We start from the raw sequence: 27999 nt of genomic DNA, 5'->3' as shown, positions 1-27999 counted from the left end.
CACTCAACTCTGGGAATGTTCGGTTCTGGTTCTAGAACCCTTGAGGCACAAGTCCGTGTTCTAGAACTGCTGCGAGGAAACGCTGCGGGTTCTAGAGCACACAGGAGACTAGTGTGTGCTCTAGAACGGTCTCTCTCTCTCTCTCTCTGTTATTCCATTATTCTAGATCTCACACATCCGTGTTCTAGAGCTCGACACAATGGTGTGTGTATTCTAGAACTCTTTGAGACAACGCTGCCTTCTAGAGCCACCGAGACAAGGCTGTGTATTCTGTTTGCGTTTTTTTTTTTTCTTTTTTTTTACAACTTTGAAACATTAACAAAAGGCCGACCTGGTTCTAAGGTTCTGAGACAGGCTCTGTTGTCTCTCCGCTTCCTAGAAAGGTGGATACTAGAGAACCTAGGGGTGACAGCCACCGGCAGCTTAGATCGTTCCACAGGTCCTGGGAACTAGGTTCTTCTAAGAGAGGAATTCTTTTTCCAGTTCGAAGACGGAGGGCCGCGCCGGGGAGCTCTGGATTCGGCAGAGGGGCACGGTGCAGTCTCGTCTCTGGCTCTCGGTGTCCATGTCCAGCAGGGAGCAGCCCACGCCGACCCCGCGGCCGTCGGGGCTGAGCATCATGCTCAGGCCGCGGGCGCTCTTCTCTCCCGAGCAGTGGCCCAGGGAGTAGCTCTTGTTGCGTCCCCGCAGCAGGGCCCAGGTGTGGGACTTGGCTCGAAGGGACAAGGGCCGTGGTCGCAGCAGGCGTCCTGCCGGAGGGCTTCTCCGATGCGCCGTCTTTCTCTTTCTCCTTCTCTTTCTCTTTCTCCTGCTTCTTCTTCTGTTGTGGGCTGGGGAGCAGCCTGGCGTACCGTTAGCTACAGACACAGATAGGAAAAGAAAGGTTTTTAGAACTAGCTCATTTCTAAACCACTCACATGATTCCTTCCTTCCTCTCCCTCCCTCCCTCCCTCTCTCCTCCTCTCTCCCTCTCTCCCTCCCTCTCTCCCTCCCTCTCTCCCTTCCTCCCTCCCTCTCTCTCTCCCTCCCTCTCTCCTCCCTCCCTCTCTCCTTCCTTCCTCCCTCCTCTCTCTCCTCCCTCTCTCTCTCTCTCCCTCCCTCCCTCCTCTCTCTCTCTCTCTCTCTCTCCCTCCCTCCCTCTCTCCCTCCCTCCCTCTCTCCCTCCCTCTCTCCCCTCCCTCCCTCCCTCCCTCCCTCCCTCCCTTCCTCTCTCCCTCCCTCTCTCCCTCCCTCCCTCCTCCCTCCCTCCCTCCCTCCCTCCCTCCCTCCCTCCCTCCCTCCCTCCCTCCCTCCCTCCCTCCCTCCCTCCCTCCCTCCCTCCCTCCCTCCCTCCCTCCCTCCCTCCCTCCCTCCCTCCCTCAAACCTGTGGAGTTCTCCTGCATTACTCACTGTTGTGGCTGGTGGTGGCAGACTTCTTCCTGCGGAGGCGTGACCCTGTGCTGTGATTGGTCTGTTCCGGTACCTGGCTGTGGGTTGTTTGGACGTGGGGATGGTTCTGTATTTTAGCAACAGTCTTGTCGTCCTGGAGGACTTCCGCGAACTCCGACGGGCCGGGCCCGAGTGGGTCGGGAATACGACCGACAGCGGCGTTGTGCCCCTCCTTCTTCTCTGGGCTGGTCTCCATCCCCTCCATCCCGGCCGACTGCAAAGGATACTTGGTCGAATTGCACTCCAAGATGGCCGACATGGAGATGAGATTGACGGGTTGTTGGGGGGTGGTGGACGGCGCGTGGCTCGACGCCGACGGCGGCGCCTCGTCTTTCCGAGAACGGTTGCTGGGGGGCAAGGGCGAGGTGCTTCGGCGGAACCTGGTGGCGCGTTGGAACAAGCCTTCCTTCTTCTTCTTCTCCTTCTCCTTCTCCTCTCGCTGGGGCTCGTTGTCTTCGCCGAGCGCGGCAGAGCTCTTCAGTGCCTCTCGGAGGTCGTAGCCCAGCGCTATGGAGGCCAGCAGGGAGCCGCAGCCGTAGAGCACCGAGTCGGTCCTGCGGCGAGCGGACGCCCTCTTCAGGCTGTTGGTGGGCGTGAGCTGGGGGGTGGTGGAGGCGGAGGACGTGGAGGTGTTGGCGCAGGGGTCCTCCGGGCACTCTCCGGAGGAGGAGCCACCTGGGCCTACGCCCCCTCCCCCTCCCCCAGCCTCTCCCGCGCCCCCACCTGCCCCCCCGCGGGGCTCTGGGCTGCTGCTGCTCGTCCCTCCAGAGAGGTAGATCTAAGTACACCTGGTTGGGGAACTTGAGTTGCTTTGGTTTGGAGTTGGTGCTGCTATCCGGGCAGTCCGGGGGGAACGTCTCGTCTTTGTTGGCTCCTGATGACAACAACAGACAGACGGATGGGTTAGCTAAATAACTGGTCTCCTCCAAATTAAGTCATGAAATAAAAACAAATTAGTTCATCTTTGTCTGACCATGCTTACAAAAAACACTGAAAGACACAGGGTCTCACTTCAAATGTCCTCGCTTTATTCTAGATTCCATCATACGATAATTTCCAAAGATAATAATAATAACTTTATTTTTATATAGCAACTTTCATACATGGATTGCAGCTCAAATTGCTTCACCAGCAAATAGCATGAAATGAACATAGGCATAACATTTGCATACAGTGACAGAATAAAAGCAATGCATAAAGTGCAGACATAAGAACAGGTATAAAATAAGTATAATAAGTACAGTGAACCCCCCCCGGAACAGCCAGTCCCCTTGCAAACACCCCACACATCCCCATCCAAGACACCCCCCCCCCCCCCCCCCCCCCTGATAAAGCATGTCATGACCGAAGGAAAACACAAACAGCCCAAATACACCCGGATCATTCACCAAATACAATGACCGAACATGAAACATCTCTGTATACTGTGGCAACCCAAGCCACCCCTGGGCTTGGTGATTGATGGGCGCTATGTGGCGACCCAATGGCTGGGCGCTGCCCATGTTTGGGCGTCCGCTTCCGGACGCACCTGTCACTAAAGACCCATCAGAGTGATTACGTGATTAGCGAATCACGGCGCGGTGCGCCTGTTGGGGAGGGGGGACTTAATGGAGCCGAGGAGCCTCCTCTCAGTCCCCCGTAGCAGCGCAAGGCAAAGGCCACAGAGCGGAGACGCCGCCCGGCCGACAGATTGCCGCCAGCAAACCGTTATTATTTGACTAGAAAATAAAGAGCATGATTTTGGGAACTGCAACCTGTCTGTGTGTTGTTTATTCTGCCACCCCTACACCTGGAATTGCCACAGTGGTGGAGAATGCGGGCATAGTCTACTGGCAATCAGGGGTGCGGAATAAACAACAATAGACTTTATCGAAGTAGAATAAAGAAATTAAAAAAAAAAAAAAAAAAGAAGAAAAATATATATTTAATATCGGAAAAAGCATGGACGCGCTGGTGCAGCAGCTCGTACAGGCGAGCATGGAACAACAGACCCGGCACGAAGAGGCCCTGCAAGAACAGAGGAAACAGACGGGGATGATCCACGCGGAGCTCCAGCGGATGGCCTCTCACCGGCGGGAGGAAGGGGCCGCCGGGACGCGGCCTAACCCCGGGCGCTTCATCCCCAAGCTGACGGAGCAGGAGGATATAGAAGCCTATCTCCTAGCGTTTGAGCGCACCGCCGGCCGGGAGGGCTGGCCAGAAGACGACTGGGGGGGACTGCTGGCCCCCTTCCTGTCGGGTAATGCGCAAAAGGCCTACCAGGACCTGCCACCGGAGCAAGCCGAGAACTACACTCGGCTAAAGCAGGACATTTTGTCCCGTTACGGCCATAGTCTGCAGTCCCGTGCGCAGCGGTTCCATGACTGGGTGTATGACGCACAGGCCTCCCCGCGCTCCCAGATGCACGACCTGGTCCGCATAAGCCGAGCCTGGCTAATGACTGACCCCGGAGGGCCCACGGTCTTGGAACGGATTGTTATGGACCGCTTTGTCAGAGCCCTCCCCTATGACACGAAGAAGCAGGCGAGTCAAGCGGACCCCCGCTCCGTGGAGCAGCTGGTGAATATTGTGGAGGCCCACCAGGTAACGCGGGAGTTACTCAAAGGGGGGCGAGGGGAAAAGCCAGAGCGGCTGAGAACAAGGAGGGGTCCCGACGAGCCCAGCCCAAGGGGCCGGGTAGGGAACGCAGGTGATCCCGAACTACCCCGAAGAAGACCGCTGTTCGACCAGGACCAAAGACGCTGCTATGACTGCGGCGAGCCCGGGCATCTCTCGTGGAACTGCCCAGGCCGGGATGTGTCCATGCCATCGGCGGCAGCTTCAGACCCCCGCGGAAAGACGTGCAATTATGGCGCAGCCTGTTGGGCCCATAAGGAAACATCGGCGACACTTTTACCCGTGCGCGTCAACGACAAAGATGCCGTAGCGCTCCTGGACTCGGGTAGTGTCATAACGCTGGTTCAGCCCCATTTGGCACACTGCGACGCAGAGGCTCCGCAAGTGTCAGTGTCCTGTGTGCACGGGGACACAAAGTTTTATCCTACAGCGCAGATCACCTTGACAACCACCAAGGGGGTCTGCTCGATGACAGCCGGCGTCATACCTAACCTGCCGGTAGCGCTGCTGATTGGTCGAGACTGCCCCCTGTATCGCCAGCTGTGCTCAGCCGTCATCTCCCCGCGCACCCCACCCTCTGCGGGTAAACCGAGGAAGAAGAAAGGGTTACGTCAGCCGAAGGTGTGTGCTCTGAACGTAACGGGGAGTGAGACTGAGACGGCATCAGATGTAGGTGACGACGCGCCGGAACCCCTGAATATACCGGGGAGTGAGACTGAGACGGCATCAGGTGTGGGTGACGACGCGCCGGCGCCCCAAGCGGGCCCCGAGACGGATAGCAGTGACGAGGACCCATTTGCGGAGTTCCCCCAGGCGGACGAGGTGGGGAGGGACCTGGCGGGTCAGTTCGGAACGGCCCAGCTGGAAGACCCAAACCTAACGCAGGCCCGGGCGAATATCAAAACCATAGATGGAAATCCGGTGGAGGGGGTGAGTAACCTGTCATATCCTCACTTTGCGATAAAAAGACAATTGCTGTACCAAGTCATAAAAAAGAATGATGAGGTTAGAGATCTATTGCTGGTGCCGAAATTCTTTATTCCCACTGTACTCCAGCTAGCGCATTCACATATCCTCGGAGCGCACCTGGGCGTGGACAAAACCATGGAGCGCATAAGGGCGCGTTTCCATTGGCCGGGCATGAAGAGAGCGGTAGAGGACTACTGCAGGAGCTGCCCAGAGTGTCAACGCGCAGCACCAAAGGTACAATATAAAAATCCTCTGATCCCGCTGCCCATCATTGAGACCCCATTCTCAAGAATTGCCCTCGACGTGGTGGGCCCTCTAGTTAAATCGTCCCGAGGCCACCAGTATATACTGGTAATCATAGATTATGCTACCCGTTACCCCGAAGCCATCCCGTTACGCACGGTGACGGCCAAAATTGTGGCACGGGAGCTCTTTCATTTGTTTAGTCGGGTGGGAATTGCCGACTCTATTCTCACTGATCAGGGCTCGTGCTTTATGTCGCGGGTCATGAAAGAAATGTGCAAACTGATGAAAGTGGAACAGCTGCGAACCTCCATATACCATCCCCAGACGGATGGGCTGTGCGAGCGCTTCAACAAGACCCTAAAAAGCATGCTAAGGAAGGTGATGGAGAAGGATGGGAAGAATTGGGATCAGTTGTTGCCCTTTCTGATGTTCTCTGTGCGTGAGGTCCCACAGGCTTCCACTGGCTTCTCGCCATTTGAGCTGCTCTACGCCCGCAAGCCGCGGGGTCTCCTGGACATCGCAAAGGAGATTTGGGAGGAACAGCCGTCGCCCCACCGGTCTCTCATAGAGCATGTGCAGGTAATGAGAGACAGGATGAAGGCGCTCTGGCCAGTGGTGAGAGAGCATATGCAACAGGCCCAAGACGCACAGAAGCGCATTTATGACCGGGGCGCACAGCCACGGGAGTTTAATGTGGGGGACCGGGTCCTAGTACTGGTACCGACAGCAGAGTGCAAATTCCTAGCCAAATGGCAGGGACCCTACGACATAATCGAGAAAGTGGGTCCCGTCAACTACAAGGTCCACCAGCCCGACCGTAGGAAGCATCGACAGTTATACCATGTTAACCTGTTGAAGAAATGGCATGCCCGGGATGTGTTGCTCTTGCCCCCCCCTCTTCCCCCTTTTGCGCAGCAGGTGGCAGAGGCGGCCGATGTTCCCATCGGGGAACAGTTGTCCCCGACCCAACGGCAGGAGCTTCGGGAGCTGGTCCAACAGAACCGGGACGTGTTTTCGGCCACGCCGGGCCGCACCACATTGGCCCAGCACCACATCATTACCAGCCCGGGAGACAAGGTAAAGCTGAAGCCCTATCGTATCCCAGAGGCAAAAAGAGAGGCAGTCAGAAGAGAAGTGCGGGTCATGCTGGAGATGGGAGTGATTGAGGAGTCTCATAGCGGGTGGTCCAGTCCTATTGTTTTAGTGCCGAAACCCGACTCAACAACCAGGTTCTGCAATGATTTCAGGAAGCTTAATGACATTTCAAAGTTTGACGCCTATCCCATGCCTAGAGTGGATGAGCTCATTGACAGACTGGGCCTGGCCAGGTTTATCACGACACTAGATCTAACGAAGGGTTATTGGCAAGTCCCTCTGGCCCCCGCCTCGAGGGAGAAGACGGCTTTCTCCACCCCAGATGGGCTGTTTCATTATAAAGTTCTCCCGTTTGGCCTGCATGGGGCGCCATCTACCTTTCAGAGGCTGATGGACAGAGTACTACGGCCCCATCGGGAGTATGCAGCCGCATATCTCGATGACATTATCATCCACTCGTCAGATTGGGACACCCACCTCCAAAAGGTGAGAGCGGTGTTGGGTGCCCTCCGGGAGGCGGGTCTCACCGCCAACCCAAAGAAATGCAGGCTGGGACTAGAAGAGGCAGAGTACCTGGGGTTCACAATAGGCCGGGGCAATGTAAAACCGCAGAAGAGGAAAATTTATGCGATAAGGGAGTGGCCTCGCCCTTTAACCAAGAAGCAGGTCAGGACATTTAATGGGCTAGCGAGCTATTATAGGAGGTTTATCCCTAACTTTGCTGCTCGCGCTGCTCCCCTCACAGATCTGACCCAGGCGCGGCTGCCGTTCACGGTGAAGTGGACACCGGAGGCGGAGGCGGCGTTCGAGGACCTCAAGACTGCCCTCTGTTCGGGACCGGTGCTGATCTCCCCGAACTTCGACAAGGAGATGACGGTACAGACAGATGCATCAGAGGTGGGACTGGGAGCGGTCCTCTCCCAGCAACTGGAGGGTGAGGAACATCCAATTTTATATGTGAGCAGGAAGCTGCTGCCACACGAGCGCAACTATTCTGCGGTGGAGCGCGAAGGTCTGGCAATTAAGTGGGCACTGGAGACGCTCCGTTATTATCTGCTGGGGAGGCGTTTCACGCTGGTGACGGATCACGCCCCCCTCGTCTGGATGGCCAAGACAAAGGGGACCAATGCCAGGGTGACTCGATGGTTTCTGGAGTTGCAATCATTTAACTTTTCTGTCATTCACAGGTCAGGGGTGGCGCATGGCAACGCAGACGCCCTCTCCAGGAAGGATGCCTGTTGGGCGTCGGACGCTCTTCCCCGACGGTCGGAGCTGGAGGGGGGGTACTGTGGCAACCCCAAGCCACCCCTGGGCTTGGTGATTGATGGGCGCTATGTGGCGACCCAATGGCTGGGCGCTGCCCATGTTTGGGCGTTCGCTTCCGGACGCACCTGTCACTAAAGACCCATCAGAGTGATTACGTGATTAGCGAATCACGGCGCGGTGCGCCTGTTGGGGAGGGGGGACTTAATGGAGCCGAGGAGCCTCCTCTCAGTCCCCCGTAGCAGCGCAAGGCAAAAGGCCACAGAGCGGAGACGCCGCCCGGCCGACAGATTACCGCCAGCAAACCGTTATTATTTGACTAGAAAATAAAGAGCATGATTTTGGGAACTGCAACCTGTCTGTGTGTTGTTTATTCTGCCACCCCTACACCTGGAATTGCCACAATACGCACAAGCATGTGAACCCCCGGGATCCAGCAACCAACCCCCCCCCCCCCCCCCCAGAGCTGAACACCAGTCTCCCAGCATGTGCCCCGATGGACCCCGGCCAGTCCCCACCACTGAGCTCCCCCAACCCACTGACACCCCAGGGACCCCCCCGCATGAAGAACCCACCACAACCCTCACAGCACCCCAAAGGTCCCAGTGCCATCCCAGACCACCCAAAATGTCATACGACCCCCCCCCCATCCAACCACCACCATGTCCATCTGCCGGAACATCCAGAATCGTCGCCCCGCCGCACAAGCACCCACCGGCACGGCCACAGGCCACGGAGCACACGACCCGCCACCCCTCCGCAGAATCCAAAAGCAAAAACATAGAACCCACTGATCTGATCTCCCCCCGCAATGTCAAGGCCACCAGGACCAGAGGCAACAAAGCAGCCCACAGAAACAACACCCCCCCCACCACTGCGCACAATGACAGGCACGGTGCCACAATGGCGGATGACAACGTGAACAATACAGTACACCACCCGACAGTCCCGGGCCACAACAAGAGGCGTGCCACTCACACCGCCATCCACCACCACCACACCCACCAGCACGGCATGCACGGTGACAGTAGTGCCACCCCTGCGGGCCGCCCCCAGGTCACGTGCCCCAGGACCTGCAGCCACACCAAAGGAGCCACGCAGCAAGGCAACGACTCCCAAACACTCAAGCAGACAGACCACAACAGCAAGGCAACGACTCCCAAACACTCAAGCAGACAGACACAACAGCAAGGCAACGACTCCCAAACACTCAAGCAGACAGACCACAACAGCAAGGCAACGACTCCCAAACACTCAAGCAGACAGACACAACAGCAAGGCAACGACTCCAAAACACTCAAGCAGACAGACACAACAGCAAGGCAACGACTCCCAAACACTCAAGCAGACAGACGCAACAGCAAGGCAACGACTCCCAAACACTCAAGCAGACAGACACAACAGCAAGGCAACGACTCCAAACACTCAAGCAGACAGACACAACAGCAAGACAACGACTCCCAAACACTCAAGCAGACAGACACAACAGCAAGGCAACGACTCCCAAACACTCAAGCAGACAGACACAACAGCAAGGCAACGACTCCCAGACACTCAGGCAGACAGACACAACAGCAAGTCAACGACTCCCAAACACTCAAGCAGACAGACACAACAGCAAGGCAACGACTCCCAAACACTCAAGCAGACAGACACAACAGCAAGGCAACGACTCCCAAACACTCAAGCAGACAGACACAACAGCAAGGCAACGACTCCCAAACACTCAAGCAGACAGACACAACAGCAAGGCAACGACTCCCAAACACTCAAGCAGACAGACACAACAGCAAAACAACGACTCCAAACACTCAAGCAGACAGACACAACAGCAAGGCAACAACTCCCAAACACTCAAGCAGACAGACACAACAGCAAGGCAACGACTCCAAACACTCAAGCAGACAGACACAACAGCAAGGCAACGACTCCCAAACACTCAAGCAGACAGACACAACAGCAAGGCAACGACTCCCAAACACTCAAGCAGACAGACACAACAGCAAGGCAACGACTCCAAACACTCAGGCAGACAGACACAACAGCAAGGCAACGACTCCACACACTCAAGCAGACAGACACAACAGCAAGGCAACGACTCCAAACACTCAGGCAGACAGACACAACAGCAAGGCAACGACTCCACACACACTCAAGCAGACAGACACAACAGCAAGGCAACGACTCCCAAACACTCAAGCAGACAGACACAACAGCAAGGCAACGACTCCCAAACACTCAAGCAGACAGACACAACAGCAAGGCAACGACTCCAAACACTCAGGCAGACAGACACAACAGCAAGGCAACGACTCCCAAACACTCAGGCAGACAGACACAACAGCAAGGCAACGACTCCAAACACTCAGGCAGACAGACACAACAGCAAGGCAACGACTCCAAACACTCAAGCAGACAGACACAACAGCAAGGCAACGACTCCAAACACTCAAGCAGACAGACACAACAGCAAGGCAACGACTCCAAACACTCAAGCAGACAGACACAACAGCAAGGCAACGACTCCCAAACACTCAAGCAGACAGACACAACAGCAAGGCAACGACTCCAAACACTCAGGCAGACAGACACAACAGCAAGGCAACGACTCCAAACACTCAGGCAGACAGACACAACAGCAAGGCAACGACTCCAAACACTCAGGCAGACAGACACAACAGCAAGGCAACGACTCCAAACACTCAAGCAGACAGACACAACAGCAAGGCAACGACTCCAAACACTCAGGCAGACAGACACAACAGCAAGGCAACGACTCCCAAACACTCAAGCAGACAGACACAACAGCAAGGCAACGACTCCCAAACACTCAAGCAGACAGACACAACAGCAAGGCAACGACTCCCAAACACTCAAGCAGACAGACACAACAGCAAGTCAAATGAGAAGAGGTGCAGCACCACGGACGGTCCGATATCGGGACCCAGATAGGCTATAGGATATATCCATAGCATTCGTACTTTGGGTAATAATGATAGAAACTAATCTTAGCGTTTGATATATAAATGTACATTTAGTCATTTAACTGACGATTTTATCCAAGGCAAAGTTATGTACGACAAGTCAGCAGGAAGGGTACAACTCTTACAACTGAGTAACAATGATCATCAAACAGTGCTGAAACATGGGTGTTGCAGTGTTGAGTGCATAGTAGTAAAGACATATAAGTATAGTAGGAAGAGTGCATGATGGTATAAGACAGTAAGAAGGTTAGTGTTTTTTTTTTTTTTTTTTTTCATTTCAGGTATTGATTGAAATTGGTCAGCGATTGAATTGGTCAGGTTTTCGGCTTTCCTAACTGTGGTGGGAAGTTCGTTCCACCGTTGTGGAGCGAGGAGCGAGAATAGGCGGCTTCTATGACCCTCCCTCCAGACATTTTGAGAAAATGTACTGTATGTAAAACTGATTTTGACATCAAGGTACCTCATTCATAAATCACAGCTTTGCTTGGATGTGGTCATTGTAAGCACAACATTTGTGTGTAAGAGCCTTTTATACACAAGGGCCATGGTGTTTTTTCAGGTCAAAACATTGTCATTTTCCACCTTGCTCAGCCAACATGACCAGTGGTAACGTTTATATATTCATGAATCCACTGGGGCTGGTCCACCACTAAAGAAATCCTTAGTCTTCTAATAGTCACAGGACTTTGTCGACTAATAGATTCCTGATTTGATCGACACATCTTTTTAAAAGTTGTGTTTTGTGCAGAAGGAGTTCTTTAAGTTCAGTCACCAGAGAGGCGGAAAGAGGCATAGACTACAGTCTTGGTCGACGAAGACCAAACCGGCTGATGGATGGACTAAGAGGGGACAGACTATACTAATGAAGACAGTCAGCGGGTCAGTTATCTTCACACTCACCTTGTTCAGCAAACAGGGCCGCCAGGGGAACAGACTTCTGGGACTTGAGCAGGCTGGTGGACCAGGGGTTGCTGCCGTCGGATAGGGGCCGCACTCTGATGGGAACACACACACACACACGCACACACACACACGGTGAGACAGACTGCACTCTGATGGGAACACACACACACACACACACGGTGAGACAGACTTACCAATATAAAAACTGAAAACAGACATTGTATCTATTTTAGTAATGGGCCTGTCTTTTGAAGATGGATGTATGAATTTGTATTGTGTGCACACCCTCTCCCTATGCAGCAGTGTTAGGCCTGTCTTTGCTCTGTACCAATATATATATATTTTTTTTAATCCTCTTTTTCTCCGCCTGATTTTCTATTTTTCTCCCCGTCCCAATTTAGTCGTTATGCCAATTCCCCCCCTCCCCTACACTGGTTGTTGTGCGCATGTTCCTCCTACTGGTCGGTACAAGGGAACCCTGAAGTCCACCACATGCTTCCTCCGACACACGTGGAGACAGCCAGTGGCTCTCTTTTCACCTGGCAGCGAGGACTCTCATTGGTGAAGCGTAACGCGTGGGAGGTCACGCTGCCTTCACCATTTCCTGCCTTTCGCTGAGCAGGCGCCCAGACCTGACCTGTAGGCGTCGCTGTCCACAACGCCAAATTACCACCACCCACGACTTCCCTCCCGCTAACTCAGCCAAACGAGTTAGTATGACGACCGGCCCAAGCCGCAGGCAATGCTGACTCCGGGAGTCGAGACCGCAGCCTCTTGCAGTGGTGACGAGCGCAATCTCCGCTACGCCACCCGACCGCCTTACTCTGTACCAATATTGATTATATATATATATTATATTCATATATTTCTCTACCTCTCTGCGGTGTTGGGCCTGTCGTTGCTCTGTACCGATATTGATTATATATATATTTCTCTACCTCTCTGCGGTGTTGGGCCTGTCGTTGCTCTGTACAGATATTGATTATGTAAGGGATAATGTTTAGCTACGAGGTCATTGTCGCAAAATAATTGACCGACACTGCGTTCTGGAACACAGAGGCACAGCCGAGGTGTTCTAAACGCAGTGAAGGTCAATTATTTTGCGACAATGACCGAGTATAGCTATACATTATCCAGCTTATTACATGGCTAACTTACTAACAATATACCGAATTCATTTTACACCATCGACAAGACGAGATCAAATGGAGACGGAGTTGTTCTGTGGCTCCTCTGTCATCGCCGGCAGGTGTGTGGACTTGATTGCACTGATGTAGTGCAGCTGTGCATAATGGTAAAGCTTAGCTTTCGTGACTGCGATCAAAATGCTTGATTGTGATTGGTCAATAGCGCTCTGTTGCCCCTAACAGCGGTCATTATTGCGCGTTGCCCATGACAGCGGTGAATTATCGAGAAATAATTGACCGCTGTCAGGGGCAACCAATCACAATTGACCAATCACAATCAAGCATTTTGGCGAATGTTAAAAAACGCCATGTAATATATATATATATTTCTCTACCTCTCGGCGGTGTTGGGCCTGTCTTTGCTCTGTACCGATATTGATTATATATATATATATATATTTCTCTACCTCTCGGCGGTGTTGGGCCTGTCTTTGCTCTGTGCCGATATTGATTATATATATATATATATTTCTCTACCTCTCGGCGGTGTTGGGCCTGTCTTTGCTCTGTACAGATATTGATTATATATATTTCTCTACCTCTCGGCGGTGTTGGGCCTGTCTTTGCTCTGTCCCGATATTGATTATATATATATATATATATTTCTCTACCTCTCGGCGGTGTTGGGCCTGTCTTTGTTCTGTCCCGATATTGATTATATATATATATTTCTCTACCTCTCGGCGGTGTTGGGCCTGTCTTTGCTCTGTACTGATATTGATTATATATATTTCTCTACCTCTCGGCGGTGTTGGGCCTGTCTTTGCTCTGTCCCGATATTGATTATATATATATATATTTCTCTACCTCTCGGCGGTGTTGGGCCTGTCTTTGCTCTGTACCGATATTGATTATATATATTTATCTACCTCTCGGCGGTGTTGGGCCTGTCTTTGCTCTGTACCGATATTGATTATATATATATATATATTTCTCTACCTCTCGGCGGTGTTGGGCCTGTCTTTGCTCTGTACCGATATTGATTATAAATATATATATTTCTCTACCTCTCGGCGGTGTTGGGCCTGTCTTTGCTCTGTACTGATATTGATTATAAATATATATATTTCTCTACCTCTCGGCGGTGTTGGGCCTGTCTTTGCTCTGTACTGATATTGATTATATATATATATATATTTCTCTACCTCTCGGCGGTGTTGGGCCTGTCTTTGCTCTGTACCGAGCTGGGGCCCCAGGTTCTTCCCTTCTTCTTAATTCCCTTCTTCACATCATCGAACTCCTCCGGCCTGAAGAGGGTGCTGCGGCCCCACGTGCGGTTGCTCTCGTCCAGAGTCACTGTTACCACGGGGACAGACAGACACAGCCACAACATTTAACAGTTACCATGGAGACAAACACTACTACAGTGCCAATGTGACCGTGGGAAAAAAAACACACGGCTGCACATGGCATCTGATTGTTAGATTGTTAGTAGGAAAATATATATATATATTGTGCCACCTGTAAAACATCTGCCATGTCTCTTTTTGAGCAAAAAAAAAGTGCTGAAATAAATGTTGCAGCAAAGCCTCCCCTCTGGCTATATGGTCCAAAACGACAGGGAGATATGACTTTATGATGCTCAAAGAGAGACAACCAGCAGCGTTAACCCATTGGTCCATTGTGGCCACGATCGCCCACACCAGCATTCTTTCAACAAACCAGATTAACCTGATTGAAAAGGAGGCTTAAGGATAGATTCCTCTAATCTACAGTAAGAGAGATCATTTGTAAACACAGGAGTATGAACGTTTTATGTTAATCACTCCATGCACTCTCTAGGGCCTTTATAAAATATATATCTTTTTATAAATAAATCTACATCTACAAAAAGCCACATTTTCAATAAGTTGTCATCTGTTATGAAATGTTATAAAAGCTTTATGAATGTATTAGCACAGGGAGATTTAAGGACAGGCTTCACCATCCACACCTATAGCTAGTACAATAGACCAAAACCAAAAAGAAGCCCCGGTGCAAATTCACTTCAAATACTATCAATGATGGCTTGATTGCATTTGCCAGCAGAGCTCAGTCCGGCAGCGCTGTTAGATTTATTAGATCTTTAGAAAAAATGTGCCAGTTTTAACAAAGCCTCTGACTTAATTTACTCCCAGTCTTCGGGCAGAACGAGATCCTCACGAGATCATTAAAGAACAAATAAAGTATGTAAAACTATTTCAAAACAGCCATTTTGGTCTGAGGCAGAACTAACATAATGATCCTGCATCACTTGTTATATAGATGATCAGAACAACCATGACCTGCTGCTAAAACTTCATATACAAAACACATGATCATTTGCGTTTCAGTAAAATCCTGTGAAAGACTTCTAGCTCGTAACATACACAGCAAGCTGGTTTGAACCCATAGTATAGGAGAAACATTAGGGCTGTCCCCGACTAAGGATTTGGATGGTCGCCTAGGATTGGCCAAAATTTGCCGTTAGTCGACTATTGGTCGCCAAAAAAAAAAAAAAAAAAAGGTATAATATTTGTAAACTTTTTTTTTAAATTTGTATCATTCCATTTGGGCTGTGGGGGGTGCTTAATGTCTGAAGGAGTCGACTGAAGGCTTCTTGTCCTCTGCAAAAGCATGCAATTGGTCCACTGATGGATACATCTTGATATTTGTCTAGTCTAGTGTGTTCATTAGATGGGTGAAATCCTCTTTCAGTGCCTCTGTGCCTGTTTTCGTAGGCAGTTAGCCTCTGGTATGCGTGCCATTAGCGTTAGCCACTCTTTTATGCCTCTTTTCTTTTGGAAAGAATGATAAAAAATAAAAATAAAAATAAAATATTATATATATTTTTTTATATATTCGACTAAGAGGTTGGCCAGTCGACTACGGCTCCTTTCGACCGGTTAATCGTCTAATCGACTTATAGGAGTCAGCCCTAACCCATAGTATAGGAGAAACACTAGAGCCGGTCCCAATCAATGCACCAATCAACACACTTCCCTCTGCCACCACTGTCAACCAGTTAGCCAATGAACACACACAGAATCATTTCCATTGTCAAGTGAGTTAGCCAATCACACAACCCCCGGCCGCCACTGTGTATTGGGTTAGCCAGTGAGCCCACACAGCAAACGTTGAGGCCACACCCTCACGGTGTCTGATTAGCCAATGGCTTGCCTTGCTTCCTGACCCCCATATGGGGACTGAACTCGCTGGTGAGATCAACTTCCTGCTGGTAAACATACAGACTGTCCCTCGGCACGTGAGACATCACTGGAGGAGGAAACATACATACATGTTGTCTATAACATCCATTCACTACATAACATGCATATGTGTTGTCTATAACATCCATTCACTACATAACATGCATATGTGTTGTCTATAACATCCATTCACTACATAACATGCATATATGTTGTCTATAACATCCATTCACTACATAACATGCATATATGTTGTCTATAACATCCATTCACTACATAACATGCATTATATATTGTCTATAACATCCATTCACTACATAACATACATACATGTTGTCTATAACATCCATTCACTACATAACATGCATATGTGTTGTCTATAACATCCATTCACTACATAACATGCATATGTGTTGTCTATAATTAGGGCTGCCGCGGTTACCGCATTATCGCGGTATCGCTATCACGTCACGCCCACCGCAGAGTCAAGCTTATTACCGCATCACCGGCTGTTTATAAAATGTATAATAATAATAATTATTATAGTTGTGTATAGCCTATTGGCCTATTTTCTTCACGCCATGTGTTCAAAAGTGTCCACTCGCAGTTGCGCAGTTAACATTCTGATCGAACCCCAGAACGTGATTTGCTGCTACGGAAGGTTTTCGCTTTGAATCTGCTAAAAACATGGATCTTGTAGCGAGACCCAATCGAAGGGCATTCAGAATGCCGTAAATGCTGCCGTTTTGATCCCGAAAGAAGACGGAGCGGTCACGGTTAGCGAGGACAGGTAAGTTCATGCATATTGTGTGCCATTTCATGTCAGGGACCAATACTGGAAATCGCGATCAGACAATTGGAATATTCTTTTTGGGTTACCTCCTAGTAAAGGTAAGGACTATATGACATCAATCCTACTTTGATCCAACAATGATTTCACATCGATCGCAACAATCATATGTAACATACTCCAAAACGTATGCCATTGCTGACGATCAGAGCATCAAAAAACGACCCCCCCCCCCTTTGATGCATTCCTGATGAAACATGATACCTATTATATACCTTTGATTTTGAAATAGTAACGTGTCCAGGCGAGCAACGCGAACGACTTTAGCAAAATTCACATAGCGCTCCATAACGCGGCTTCCAGGAATTAGCCCGGATCACTCTGAAACTATACAATATTCACCACGGGATAACACGGAACGTATTCATGAAAAAATGCTCTTTTTTACATGTTGGACGAGAGATAGTGACTGTCAAATGAGCCATAGTATTGTCTCCATAGCTATAATATAGAATATAGATATAGCTCTGCAAACATCGTGACGCATCGTGAAAATAGGCAATGGAAAGCTGGCTCATTGACTACAGGATGAGGATAATAGCTGGCGCTCAAAGTGTTAATGACAACACTGGAATAAAGATAGACATTTAACGTTAGACTAGAGGCTATACGGAATAGACTACTACAGAAATAATTGCATTCGAAAAGTTTATTTAGGAACCAATTATTTTAACATACATTTTTTATTTTTTATGGCGGTTACCGCTGCGGTTTGAATGGCTTCGCTAATTTGTGCGGTAAGGAAAAAATTTATGCCGCGGCAGCCCATTCACTAAATAACATGCATACCTATGGTAGCTTATAAGCATTCCGTGTACAAACATATGTGTGCTATTAACAAGTATATATATACAAATATTTGTATAAGAAATGTATTATATATATATATACTTTCCTTCTGAATTGCGACTGGGGGAGAAGGTATACATATTGTCTAGCATACAGGTGGTGTGAAACATCAACACATCTTGACAGAGAATCTTTTCAAAGAAAGAACTTACGCTGAATGGCTCGTAACCGAGGGATGAGGGTGGGGCTACTAGGAGGGGAGGAGCTAGTGCTGTTTAGACTCCGCCTCTTATCCATGGAGGGCGACGCCTGCACCGTGATCTTATGCTGAAAGTCTACAAAGTATAAAACACAAACATACAATGGCATTAATCTGTGGTCAACTTTGTTTTAACACAATACAAATAGTACAACTCAGTAAAGGACAGACACCCAGATCAAGAAATAATAACCCCTCGCTCTCTCCTGAAACACACACAGAAACACTAACAACACACACACACACACACACACACACACACACTAGTGTTGTCACGATACTGGAATTTCGAACTTATATACGATACCATGAAAAGTATCAATATTCGATACCATTTTCGATACCACGGGGAAAAAGGTTCAATCTTAAAATGTAAAAAAATAATAATAATAATAATTTTCTTTTTTTTAATACATTTTGCTTTTGTTGCTGGTTGATTCTCCTCAGCTTCTCTCTGGTACTATAAGAGAAGATAAATATAACACTTTTAAAACCCTTTGTTTATCTTTAGATCACACATTAAAAAATAACTGTTCATCTCACTTCAATAATTTTTATTGCAGAACATGGTATTGTCTCAAGCAGACAGATGTAAACACTGTAATCTGTGTTGCATGTACCTGACAAACTGAACTGTTTGTATTACAGTCATATTCCGACTTAACTGAATGCACATGTGTGTGTGTGGACTACTGTACTATTACAGGTATTGAAATGAACAATGCAACTTCCTTATACAATTTTCTTTTTGTGTGAATAATTAAATATCGATATTTCGGGAAGTATTGAAACCGTTTTAAATATTCAGAATCGATATGTATCGATTTTTCGATATTTTTGACAACACTAACACACTAACACACTAACACACACACGCGCGCACACACACACACGACCTCCGTGCCACTTTTACGGATCAAAAGAACAACGTCACCGACCAAGCGACAATAATAGAGCTGCTGGTCGCAGCTAGAAAACACACACACACTGACCTGAGGGCAGGCTGATGCGGTTGCCGTCCTTCAGCTTGAGACGGGAGCGCTTGAACTTGCCCTTCCTCTTCTTCACGTTGGGCTTGTCCTTGTTCAGCTGGAAGATGAGGATGTTGAGCTCCCTCTCCAGCACGTTGATCTCCCGCTCCGCCAGCTGCTGCTCGCGGCGCTTCAGCAGCTCCTCCTGGGACTTCTGCTGGAGGGCGGCGCGCGTCAGCTCCTCCTCCCGGGAGCGCAACTCCTGGAGGAGGGAGGGACCAACGGGACGGACGGGCGGGAGGGTCAGAGGGGTGGGAATCGCCAGAGACCTCGATACGATACTATCGCGATACTTGGATACTCGATATATCGCGAATATTGCGATATATATTTTTTTTATCAAATTTCTTTTATTACCTTTTTTCAACTGCAAAGTAAAACTGTCAACATATTTTATCAAATAAAGTAAAGTTCAGTCTGTTCATCTCACTTCAATCATTTTTATTGCAGAACATGGTATTTTCTCAAGCAGACGGATGTAAACACTGTAAAATACAATAACAAAATACAACAAGCCATCAGACCACAGTAAAGGGAGCCCATATGGGAAGTATTGGTGATCTAGGAGATTTCAGTGCTCTTTTGAACTTCAGAAAAGAAAATTCCAAAATAAATAATGTGGAGGCAAAGAGTTCCACAACTTTGACCCCTCGGCAGAGTAAACAAAACTGAGATTAGGAAGTGCCAGTCTTTCAGTCAGTATTAGTCCTAAGTACAGTATTTAATCTTCTCGTGGCTGCTTTTCCCCCTCTGTTGTTGTACCCCCCCCGTTTCAATTGCTCTGAGCCAAATTCATATTAATCCTTCCTGGATGACTTCCATAAAGGCTGCTTAACACAGTCAAACTCCCTACACTTCAGTCCTGCCTGCCTGCCACCCACCTAGACCCAGATTACCCCACGGCCGCTCAGAGGAGATCTGCTGCTGTGGTTGTGTGTTGTGTCCCGGGCCTCATTCAGCGGCAGTCTTACCGTATGAAATCTCTGTGGGAAGATGTCGGCTCTACGTGCAGTGTCTCTTTTTCTCATGCAATTAAACTGAGACGTCATGAATGGGTTTATTTATGTTGATTTAATTTGGTTGTGTTGATGTTTCCATTTTTTGCAAAATGGGTATATGCTGTTTGGTTTTACTACACAATAAGTCTGTCGGTGTGTTGTGTGTGTGTAGGGGCAGGTATATATAAGATTTTTTCTTCTTCCTGTTCCTTTCGGCCATGGTATTTGGTGAATTATATGAATATGTACTGTTGGACTGTGGTAATTCCATGTACGAATAAATAAATTATGATGATGATGATGATGATGATGATGATGATGATGATGATGATGATGATGATGATGATGAATGACTTGTTAGATGGGAAGCACCTCCATTACTCTCTCTCACTCTCTCTCTCTCACACACAGGCATGTCACTTAGTTCAATCTATGCATGAATGCTTTGCATTTATGACAACGTGTGTCCTTATGTAACTGCGTACTTAAAGGGGAACACCACCTGAATTAAGAATTTCAATGTGTTATTTCCATGGCCTAGGAAAGTTCAATCTATATTTGTGAACATGAGCTACTCTCAGAGCCAGAAACCAGAGAATCAATACTCAAACGTGTGATGCCCAAGTCTGGAGCTGTTCCACCGACAATGAATGGGAGACTGATTGTGTGGACCCACAGAATGTTTGTTGAATTATTATTATTTTTTTAAATGATCTTTATTCTATCGTAAGTGTTCTCAATTCTGAAACAGAAAACAGTACCCATATACTCATATACCCATACACTTCCCTGGGGTGCTCTCAATGTCACCTACAATCTTTCCAAATAAATGTGTCTATGGGGCGGTTCCATACTTTATACTTGATGATATAACAAATTTGAGTTGTAGCACTCTAGTCTTTGGAGTTGTTCATGTTCACTAATATTTCTGGACTAGACCTATAAGAAAAACATGTATGGATTCTAAAAAAGGGGCGTAGTTCCCCTTTAATGAATTATCAAGTATTATTACATGGCGTTTTCACATTCGCCGAAATGCTTGCTTGTGATTGGTCAATAGCGCTCGTCAGAGGTCCGTTATTACTCGATAACGGACCTCTGCCGAACAATAATGACCGCTGTGCGCAGCTGTTCGCAATCAAGCCCACTGACACACTGCATCAGTGCAGCCAATCAGACACACCTGCCGGATCTGCCGGCTGCTGCCGGCAGTGACAGCGGGAGCGACAGAACAGAACTGCGTCTGCATTTGATCTCGTCTTGTCGATGTAAAATGAATTAGGTATATTGTTAGTAAGTTAGCCATGTAATAAGCGGGATAATGTATAGCTATACTCGATCATTGTCGCAAAATAATTGACCTTCACTGACGTTTAAAACACCTGGGCGCTGCGTCTCGGTATTTTAAACTCTGTGTCGGTCAATTATTTTGTGACAATGACCTCGTAGCTATACATTATCCCTTACATATTTACAGTGGCATTGTAGGTAGGTATCAGGGATAGACATACAAAGCCTGTTAGTCTGTAGCTAGTTGTATATGTTTCAGCCCAGGTTAGTATGAACTTGTCCTTGCTAGCCAGGAGGAGAGGCTAATGGATAAGGTGCAGTCAACCAGAGACAGAGCAGGGATCTCAGGGTCCAGCATGTTACTCAGTTGCACCGTTCAGTCATCCATCTCAATGTGCTGATCCTGCTCTTTCTCCAAACACTAATTAACCCGTCCCTCTGAGCCAATGACGGGAGACGTACACAGGAAGCAGATTAAGGTCTTAACAAGGGGAAGTACACTAAAGCACCTCTGCGCTAATAGCTCGTTTTGTTAAACGTGTGATTAGCCTGCCCGCTGAAAGTAACCAATTAAAATCTAAAGCCCATCAAAGCCGCCCCAAGCGGTTGGTGCTAATGCACAGAAGTAGGCTGACTAGTACCTACCTTACTAGTTACTTACACCACACTGCTCTCTATGCTGTGTGTGTGTGTGTGTGTGTGTGTGTGTGTGTGTGTGTGTGTGTGTGTGTGTGTGTGTGTGTGTGTGTGTGTGTGTGTGTGCGTGCGTGTGCGTGCGTGTGTGTGTGCGTGCGTGTGTGTGGACTGTGCACACATAACAAGTGGCTACTTCATTGATCATCATCATTGAACTTACAATGTGTGTGTGTGTGTGTGTGTGTGTGTGTGTGTGTGTGTGTGTGTGTGTGTGTGTGTGTGTGTGTGTGTGTGTGTGTGTGTGTGTGTGTGTGCGTGCGTGCGTGCATGTGCACCTTGTTGTACGAGCATCTTCCTAGTGACTCCTCCCCTCTCTCGAGTCTCGCCCTACCTTCTCTTTGGTCCTGAGCTCGTCGAACATCTCCTGGATCTCCACGCGCCAGTCGTCCTGCATGCTGTGGAAGGAGTCCTGCGGCATGGTGGCCATCACCGCCTCCTCGATGGCCGACAGCTGCTCCAGGATGCTGAAGAAGGACGGCCGCACGTGGGGGTCCTGGTCCCAGCACTCTGCAGACACACATGACACCGCGTGGATGAACATGCATATCACATGGATAAACACACATGTAACACATGGATAAACATGCATATATACCACATGGATAAACACACATGCACCACATGGATAAACACACATGCACCACATGGATAAACATGCATATACCACATATAAACACACATGCACCACATGGATAAACATGCATATACCACATGGATAAACACACATGCACCACATGGATAAACATGCATATACCACATGGATAAACACACATGCACCACATGGATAAACATGCATATACCACATGGATAAACACACATGCACCACATGGATAAACATGCATATACCACATGGATAAACACACATGCACCACATGGATAAACATACATATACCACATAGATAAACATACATATACCACATAGATAAACACACATGCACCACATGGATAAACATGCATATACTACATGGATAAACATACATATACCACATAGATAAACAAGCATATTCCACTTGGTTGAACAGGCATATACCACATGAATAAACAGGTGTATACTAGGGATGTCCGATATTATCGGCCTACCGATATTATCGGCCGATATCGGCATTAAATGTGATATCGGAAAATATCTGTATCGGTTTTCAATTTTTTTACATTTCTTTTACAACCTTTATTTACCCAGGCAAGCAAGTAAGAACAAATTCTGATTTTATTTATTGTCAAAAGTATGCATAATGTTGTGTTAATTCCACAACAAGAGATATGTAATGTTAATTACCTGAAATTATTCAGTTTTTTGGTGGGGAAACCCTGCATATATCGGTATCGGTTGATATCGGTATCGGAAATTAAGAGTTGGACAATATCGGTATATCGGTATCCAATATCGAGCATCCCTATTGTATACCCATCTAAACAGTCGACCCTGGTTATACACAGGTTACTGACTCAGGTCCATCGCATGTTGGGGCAATTTACATCCAGCCATGACCCTCCCATGTTGTCACCATTTTTACTGAACATGTAACTACTACAACCAGAAATGTTTTTATGTTATTATAATGTCATTTCAGGAAACGATTCTATTACACATCTTAACACACCATACATTTACAATGATGGATTGTGCTAAACAAGACAACAGTACTGGTATGTCTCTGTGACCCATGTAAGGTCTGTAAGGTCAATCTGGCCTAGAATAGTCACAAGTACCTTATGCATGTGGGAAATGCATTGGTTGATTGATTTAGATTTAGACTTTTCATAAGCAATGTTGGCAATGAGAAAATAATGACTGCAATGTTATCTAGCATGAGTATAATTAGTGATGCACGATATATCGGCCGCCGATATAATATCGGCCGATATGGCCGTTTTTTTACACATCGGTATTGGTCCGATATCTAGATAGGGTCGATATGGGCCGATATTTTTTTTTACATGTTTTGGCCTTAAATAGTTTCAAAATATCAGTCACTCATTTCTGAAAATAAGTTACAAAAGTAAAAAAAATATGCTTTTTTGGAAAATAGCTCTTTATTTGATTATCATAAAAAAGTGTTTTCTATACAGAGATATCGACATCGGTAAATATCGGTATCGGCCAGAACAGCAATATTAATACCGGTTATCGGTATCGGCCACAATTTTCGAACATCGGTGCATCACTAAGTATAATTAATATGTCCAAAAAGAGCACCATTTGGAAAGAACAGTTTCCCAAAGGGTGTTAGTATGTGATTTGGAACATACCCTCCATGAGCTTGGCGAAGGGCTCGGGGCAGGTGGAGGGGATGGGCAGGGTCAGCTTGTTGACCGCTACTCCGTAGGCCACCGCTAGACCGTCGATCCCTCGGTAGGGCACCTCCCCTGTCAGCAACTCCCAGAGCAAGACACCGTAACTGGGGGAGAAACAACCACACAGTCAGGCGGCTCTCTCTGGAATTAACGCTAAGACAACCGCCAAAGATTTTAGCTACTGCTTGGAGGTTTCAATGTTCTTGAATAATATTATGAAAAATCCATTTGGACGTCTGGCATTTTTTGGATTCACTTGCCATTGAGGCAGGTGGCAAAAGAAAAAAAAAGGTTTCCGACCCTGCAAGGAAGATACCATGACTGGTAACATGCACACAGTTGTAAGCTACATGCTCAAAAAAGTGTCTACAGGCGGTCGGGTGGCGTAGCGAAGATTGCGCTCGTCACCAATGCAAGAGGCTGCGGTCTCGACTCCCGGAGTCAGCATTGCCTTGGCTTGGGCTGATCGCTATACTAACCCGTTTGGCTGGGTTAGGGGGGGGGGGGGCAAGTCATGGGTGGGAATCTGGCGTTGTGGACAGCGACGCCTACAGGTAAGGTCTGGGCGCTCGCTCAGCGGAGGCAGGACTTGATGAAGGCAGCGTGACCTCCCACGCGTTACACTTCACCAATGAGAGTCCTCGCTGCCAGGTGAAAAGAGAGTCACTGGCTGTCGCCGCGCGTGTCGGAGGAAGCGTGCGGATGACTTCAGGGTTCCCTTGTACCGACCAGTAGGAGAATATGCGCACAACAACCAGGTAGGGGAAGGGGGGGGGGGGCGATTGGCACAACGACTAAAATTGGGACGGGGAGAAAACAGAGAAAAATCAGAGAAAGAGAGGATTAAAAAATTTAAAATTTAAAAAAAGTGTCTACAGCTAAATCATTATGACCTTATTATAATAGTGTAAAACAACATACTACTACCATTTGATTTAATTTAATTTCAAACCTTTATTTACTCGTGAAGGCACAGAGGTTTCCCTCATTTACAGTGACGACATAACAGCATTTCAAATCACAACATGTCAAGAAGGAACGAGAACAAACAAAGAAATCAACTAAAACAGGTCCAAATTGATAGACAGCGGTTAGAGGTCAAGGTCCTAAACTCTGCAACAGAGGGGATAATCGAAAAAGATCTTGTTGGAGCATGTTGGAGTCAAGTGTTGTAAGAGTAGCCGCAGCACGTCTATAAATAGTCTGATAAGAACACTGCTTTGACAAAGCTCCTCCTCCTACTAATCAGAGCAAAGCTGGTTCTGTTTCTATACAGGAAGCCAATTTTCTGGAATTCAAATGTAATTCTCATACATTTATCATCAAGCCATATGCCCAGATATATATTCTGTGACTCTCTCAATGCTAGAACCACTTACGGTAGATATGTGCACATCTTCATAAATGCTATTTCTGGCTCTAGAAAACCGCATGGATATTGTTTTATACCAGCATTGAGAACCGTTTAAGGTTAATGCGATTTTGTTGTAGAGCATTAAAGGCAACTTGCAGGTTTACAATGGCCAACTGTACAGGATCAGCAATACAATACACAATAGTATCATCCACGTACAAATGGGCTTTACAACCATTCAAGGAAGAGGCAATAGCATGTATATAAATAGTGAAGAGGACAGGACCGAGAATTGAACCTTGTGGCACTCCTTTAGTTATTGATAGAAATTCAGACTGGGTTGAACCCGACTTCACACACTGAAGACAGATAATCCCAAAAACCAATCACACGCACCTCAAACCAATATTAGACACTCTCGTTAAGAGCAAGTGGTGATCCATCTGTATATCAAAAGCTTTTGACAGATCAATAAATAGGGCCATGATAAAATTATATTATGAAAAGTAGAAAGGAAATAAAGTTAGAGAAGATGAATGAAAAAGAGAAGCGGACAGAGGGCTAGGCTAAATGTTCAATCTCAAATCTGTGTCAGTGTCGGTCTTACCTCCAGACGTCGCTGCCCTTGGAGAAGAGGGACGACTTGATGACCTCTGGGGCCATCCACGAGTACGTGCCCGCCGCCGACATCTTGGTGGTCTTGTGCCACTCTCTGGCCAGTCCGAAGTCTGTGATCTTCAACGTCTTCCTGCAAATGTCGTCGTTCTCTATCTCTTCAAGTAATAAAACTGATGGAGAGAGGAGGGGGCAGGAAGAGAGAGAGAGAGAGAAAGACAGCGAAAGAAAGCGGAAGGAGGAGAGGGGCAGGATGGGAGGGGGGTGGTTGATGGGATGATTTAGAAGGACGGGGAAAAGAAGAGCAAGAGAGAGGGAGGAAGAGAGTGGGGGGAGGAGGAAGAGAGAGAGAAGGAAGGAAGAGTGGGGGAGAAGGAGGAAGAGAGTGGGGGGAGAAGGAGGAAGATAGAGAAGAGGGAAGAGAGTGGGGGGAGAAGGAGGAAGAGAGTGGAGGGAGAAGGAGGAAGAGAGAAGAGGAGGAAAAGAGTGGGGGGGAGAAGGAGGAAGAGAGAGAAGGAGGAAGAGAGAGAAGAAGGAAACGAGAGTGGGGGGAGAAGGAGGAAGAGAGTGGGGGGAGAAGGAGGAAGAGAGAGGAGGAGGAAAAGAGTGGGGGGGAGAAGGAGGAAGAGAGAGAAGAAGGAAACGAGAGTGGGGGGAGAAGGAGGAAGAGAGTGGGGGGAGAAGGAGGAAGAGAGGGGAAGGAATCGAGAGTGGGGGGAGAAGGAGGAAGAGAGGGGAAGGAATCGAGAGTGGGGGGAGAGAGAAAGAGAAAAAAACACACAGGTGAGGTGATAGTTGATATACGACAAGCCGTCAGTGGAATGCAGGCCGTTCATCACCGTAGAAACAGGAGATTGACAGCGCTACAAAGCACCTGTCCTCGGGTCCTATAACTCTTTCACACATTAAAGTCAGCGAGACACCGCCAGCGTGTAACACTACACCCGAACCTGCCCGCATAAAGTAACACTCCGCCACGTGAAGTCATCTCCAGAACTTTAGCTGGAGATGGTTTTCCAGAGGGAGAGGAACAGGACAGAGCGGACCCTCCCACAAGGCGCTATAGATCACACGTCGTCGAGTGCCTCAGAGAATCACTTTCACTTGTCAGATTACAGTGGAGCTGGCGTTGAAGCCCGTTAGACTCATTGAAGTGATGTACCTTGAGAGTATCCTAGAATGGGATCTTTCTTTTTACACTATCACCATTCTATGTGCAATACTGTACACTAACAATATCGCTGCTACTTCTGCGTGTAATACTGCTCCATTTGAATTTTTTTTTTTTTTTTTTTTTTGTAAATCGTTTTTTTTTCTCTATTCTCTAAATTGAGATTTTATCCTCATTTGCAATGTGGAGGAGATTACAGGTTCAACTATTCAAGTACAAACACATATGCATTCATAGGACAAAACAGGTGGAAAGCGAAAAGACAAATACAATTTAAAAAACAGAGGCAGGGAGGTTTGTGATCATGTTTTTAAAGTGTAGTATGTTTGAATATGTGTATGTAAGTACACAAGTAGGCACTTGTGACTATGAATGCATGTTTGTGTGTATGTATCATGTTAGTGCTTCTTTTTACACATAGTTTTTAAGTGTCTTTTATTTATTACATCGAAGTTGTAAAACATTTTGTTGTATTTATACAATGACCAAAAAAAAGTATTATCCATCTTCAGTCAAAGTGATATCTGGGGGGCTATATTGTCTTCTAGGATTAGTACTAGTGCTGCTCTTAAAAAACACATACCTACATAGCATGAAGTACCCAGAATTATAGATTCTGAGGCCTGATCAAATATCACAAGCTACTGTCTGCACATGGATTCTGTTCTGTAATGACATAAAGTTGGTTTATACAATTTTCTGAGAAGGCGCTGCTGAGCGCCGACCCTGCTTTTGTTAAGTTGCGGAGTTAGCCTTTAAATTAATATGTCACTAACGATAATAGGCTATAAC

At 47.7% G+C, this 27999-nt stretch overlaps 1 protein-coding gene across 1 annotated transcript; it reads right to left on the bottom strand.

Annotated features, from left to right (window-relative positions):
• Positions 1-3: 3 nt before the first annotated feature.
• Positions 4-26203, bottom strand: map3k21 (mitogen-activated protein kinase kinase kinase 21). The gene is given in 12 exon segments (XM_084321745.1): positions 4-751; positions 753-838; positions 841-857; positions 1391-2162; positions 2164-2303; positions 11503-11597; positions 13838-13988; positions 17711-17833; positions 18750-18990; positions 22104-22279; positions 24023-24171; positions 26029-26203. Coding segments are annotated over 12 exon segments (2325 nt in total). The 5' UTR covers positions 26112-26203; the 3' UTR covers positions 4-459.
• Between the last annotated feature and the right edge of the window lie 1796 nt (positions 26204-27999).

Source organism: Notolepis coatsorum (genome assembly GCF_963971535.1).
Source record: "Notolepis coatsorum genome assembly, chromosome: 9".
NCBI classification, from domain to species: Eukaryota; Metazoa; Chordata; class Actinopteri; order Aulopiformes; family Paralepididae; genus Notolepis; species Notolepis coatsorum.
This window is presented reverse-complemented; position numbering and strand designations above follow the sequence as displayed.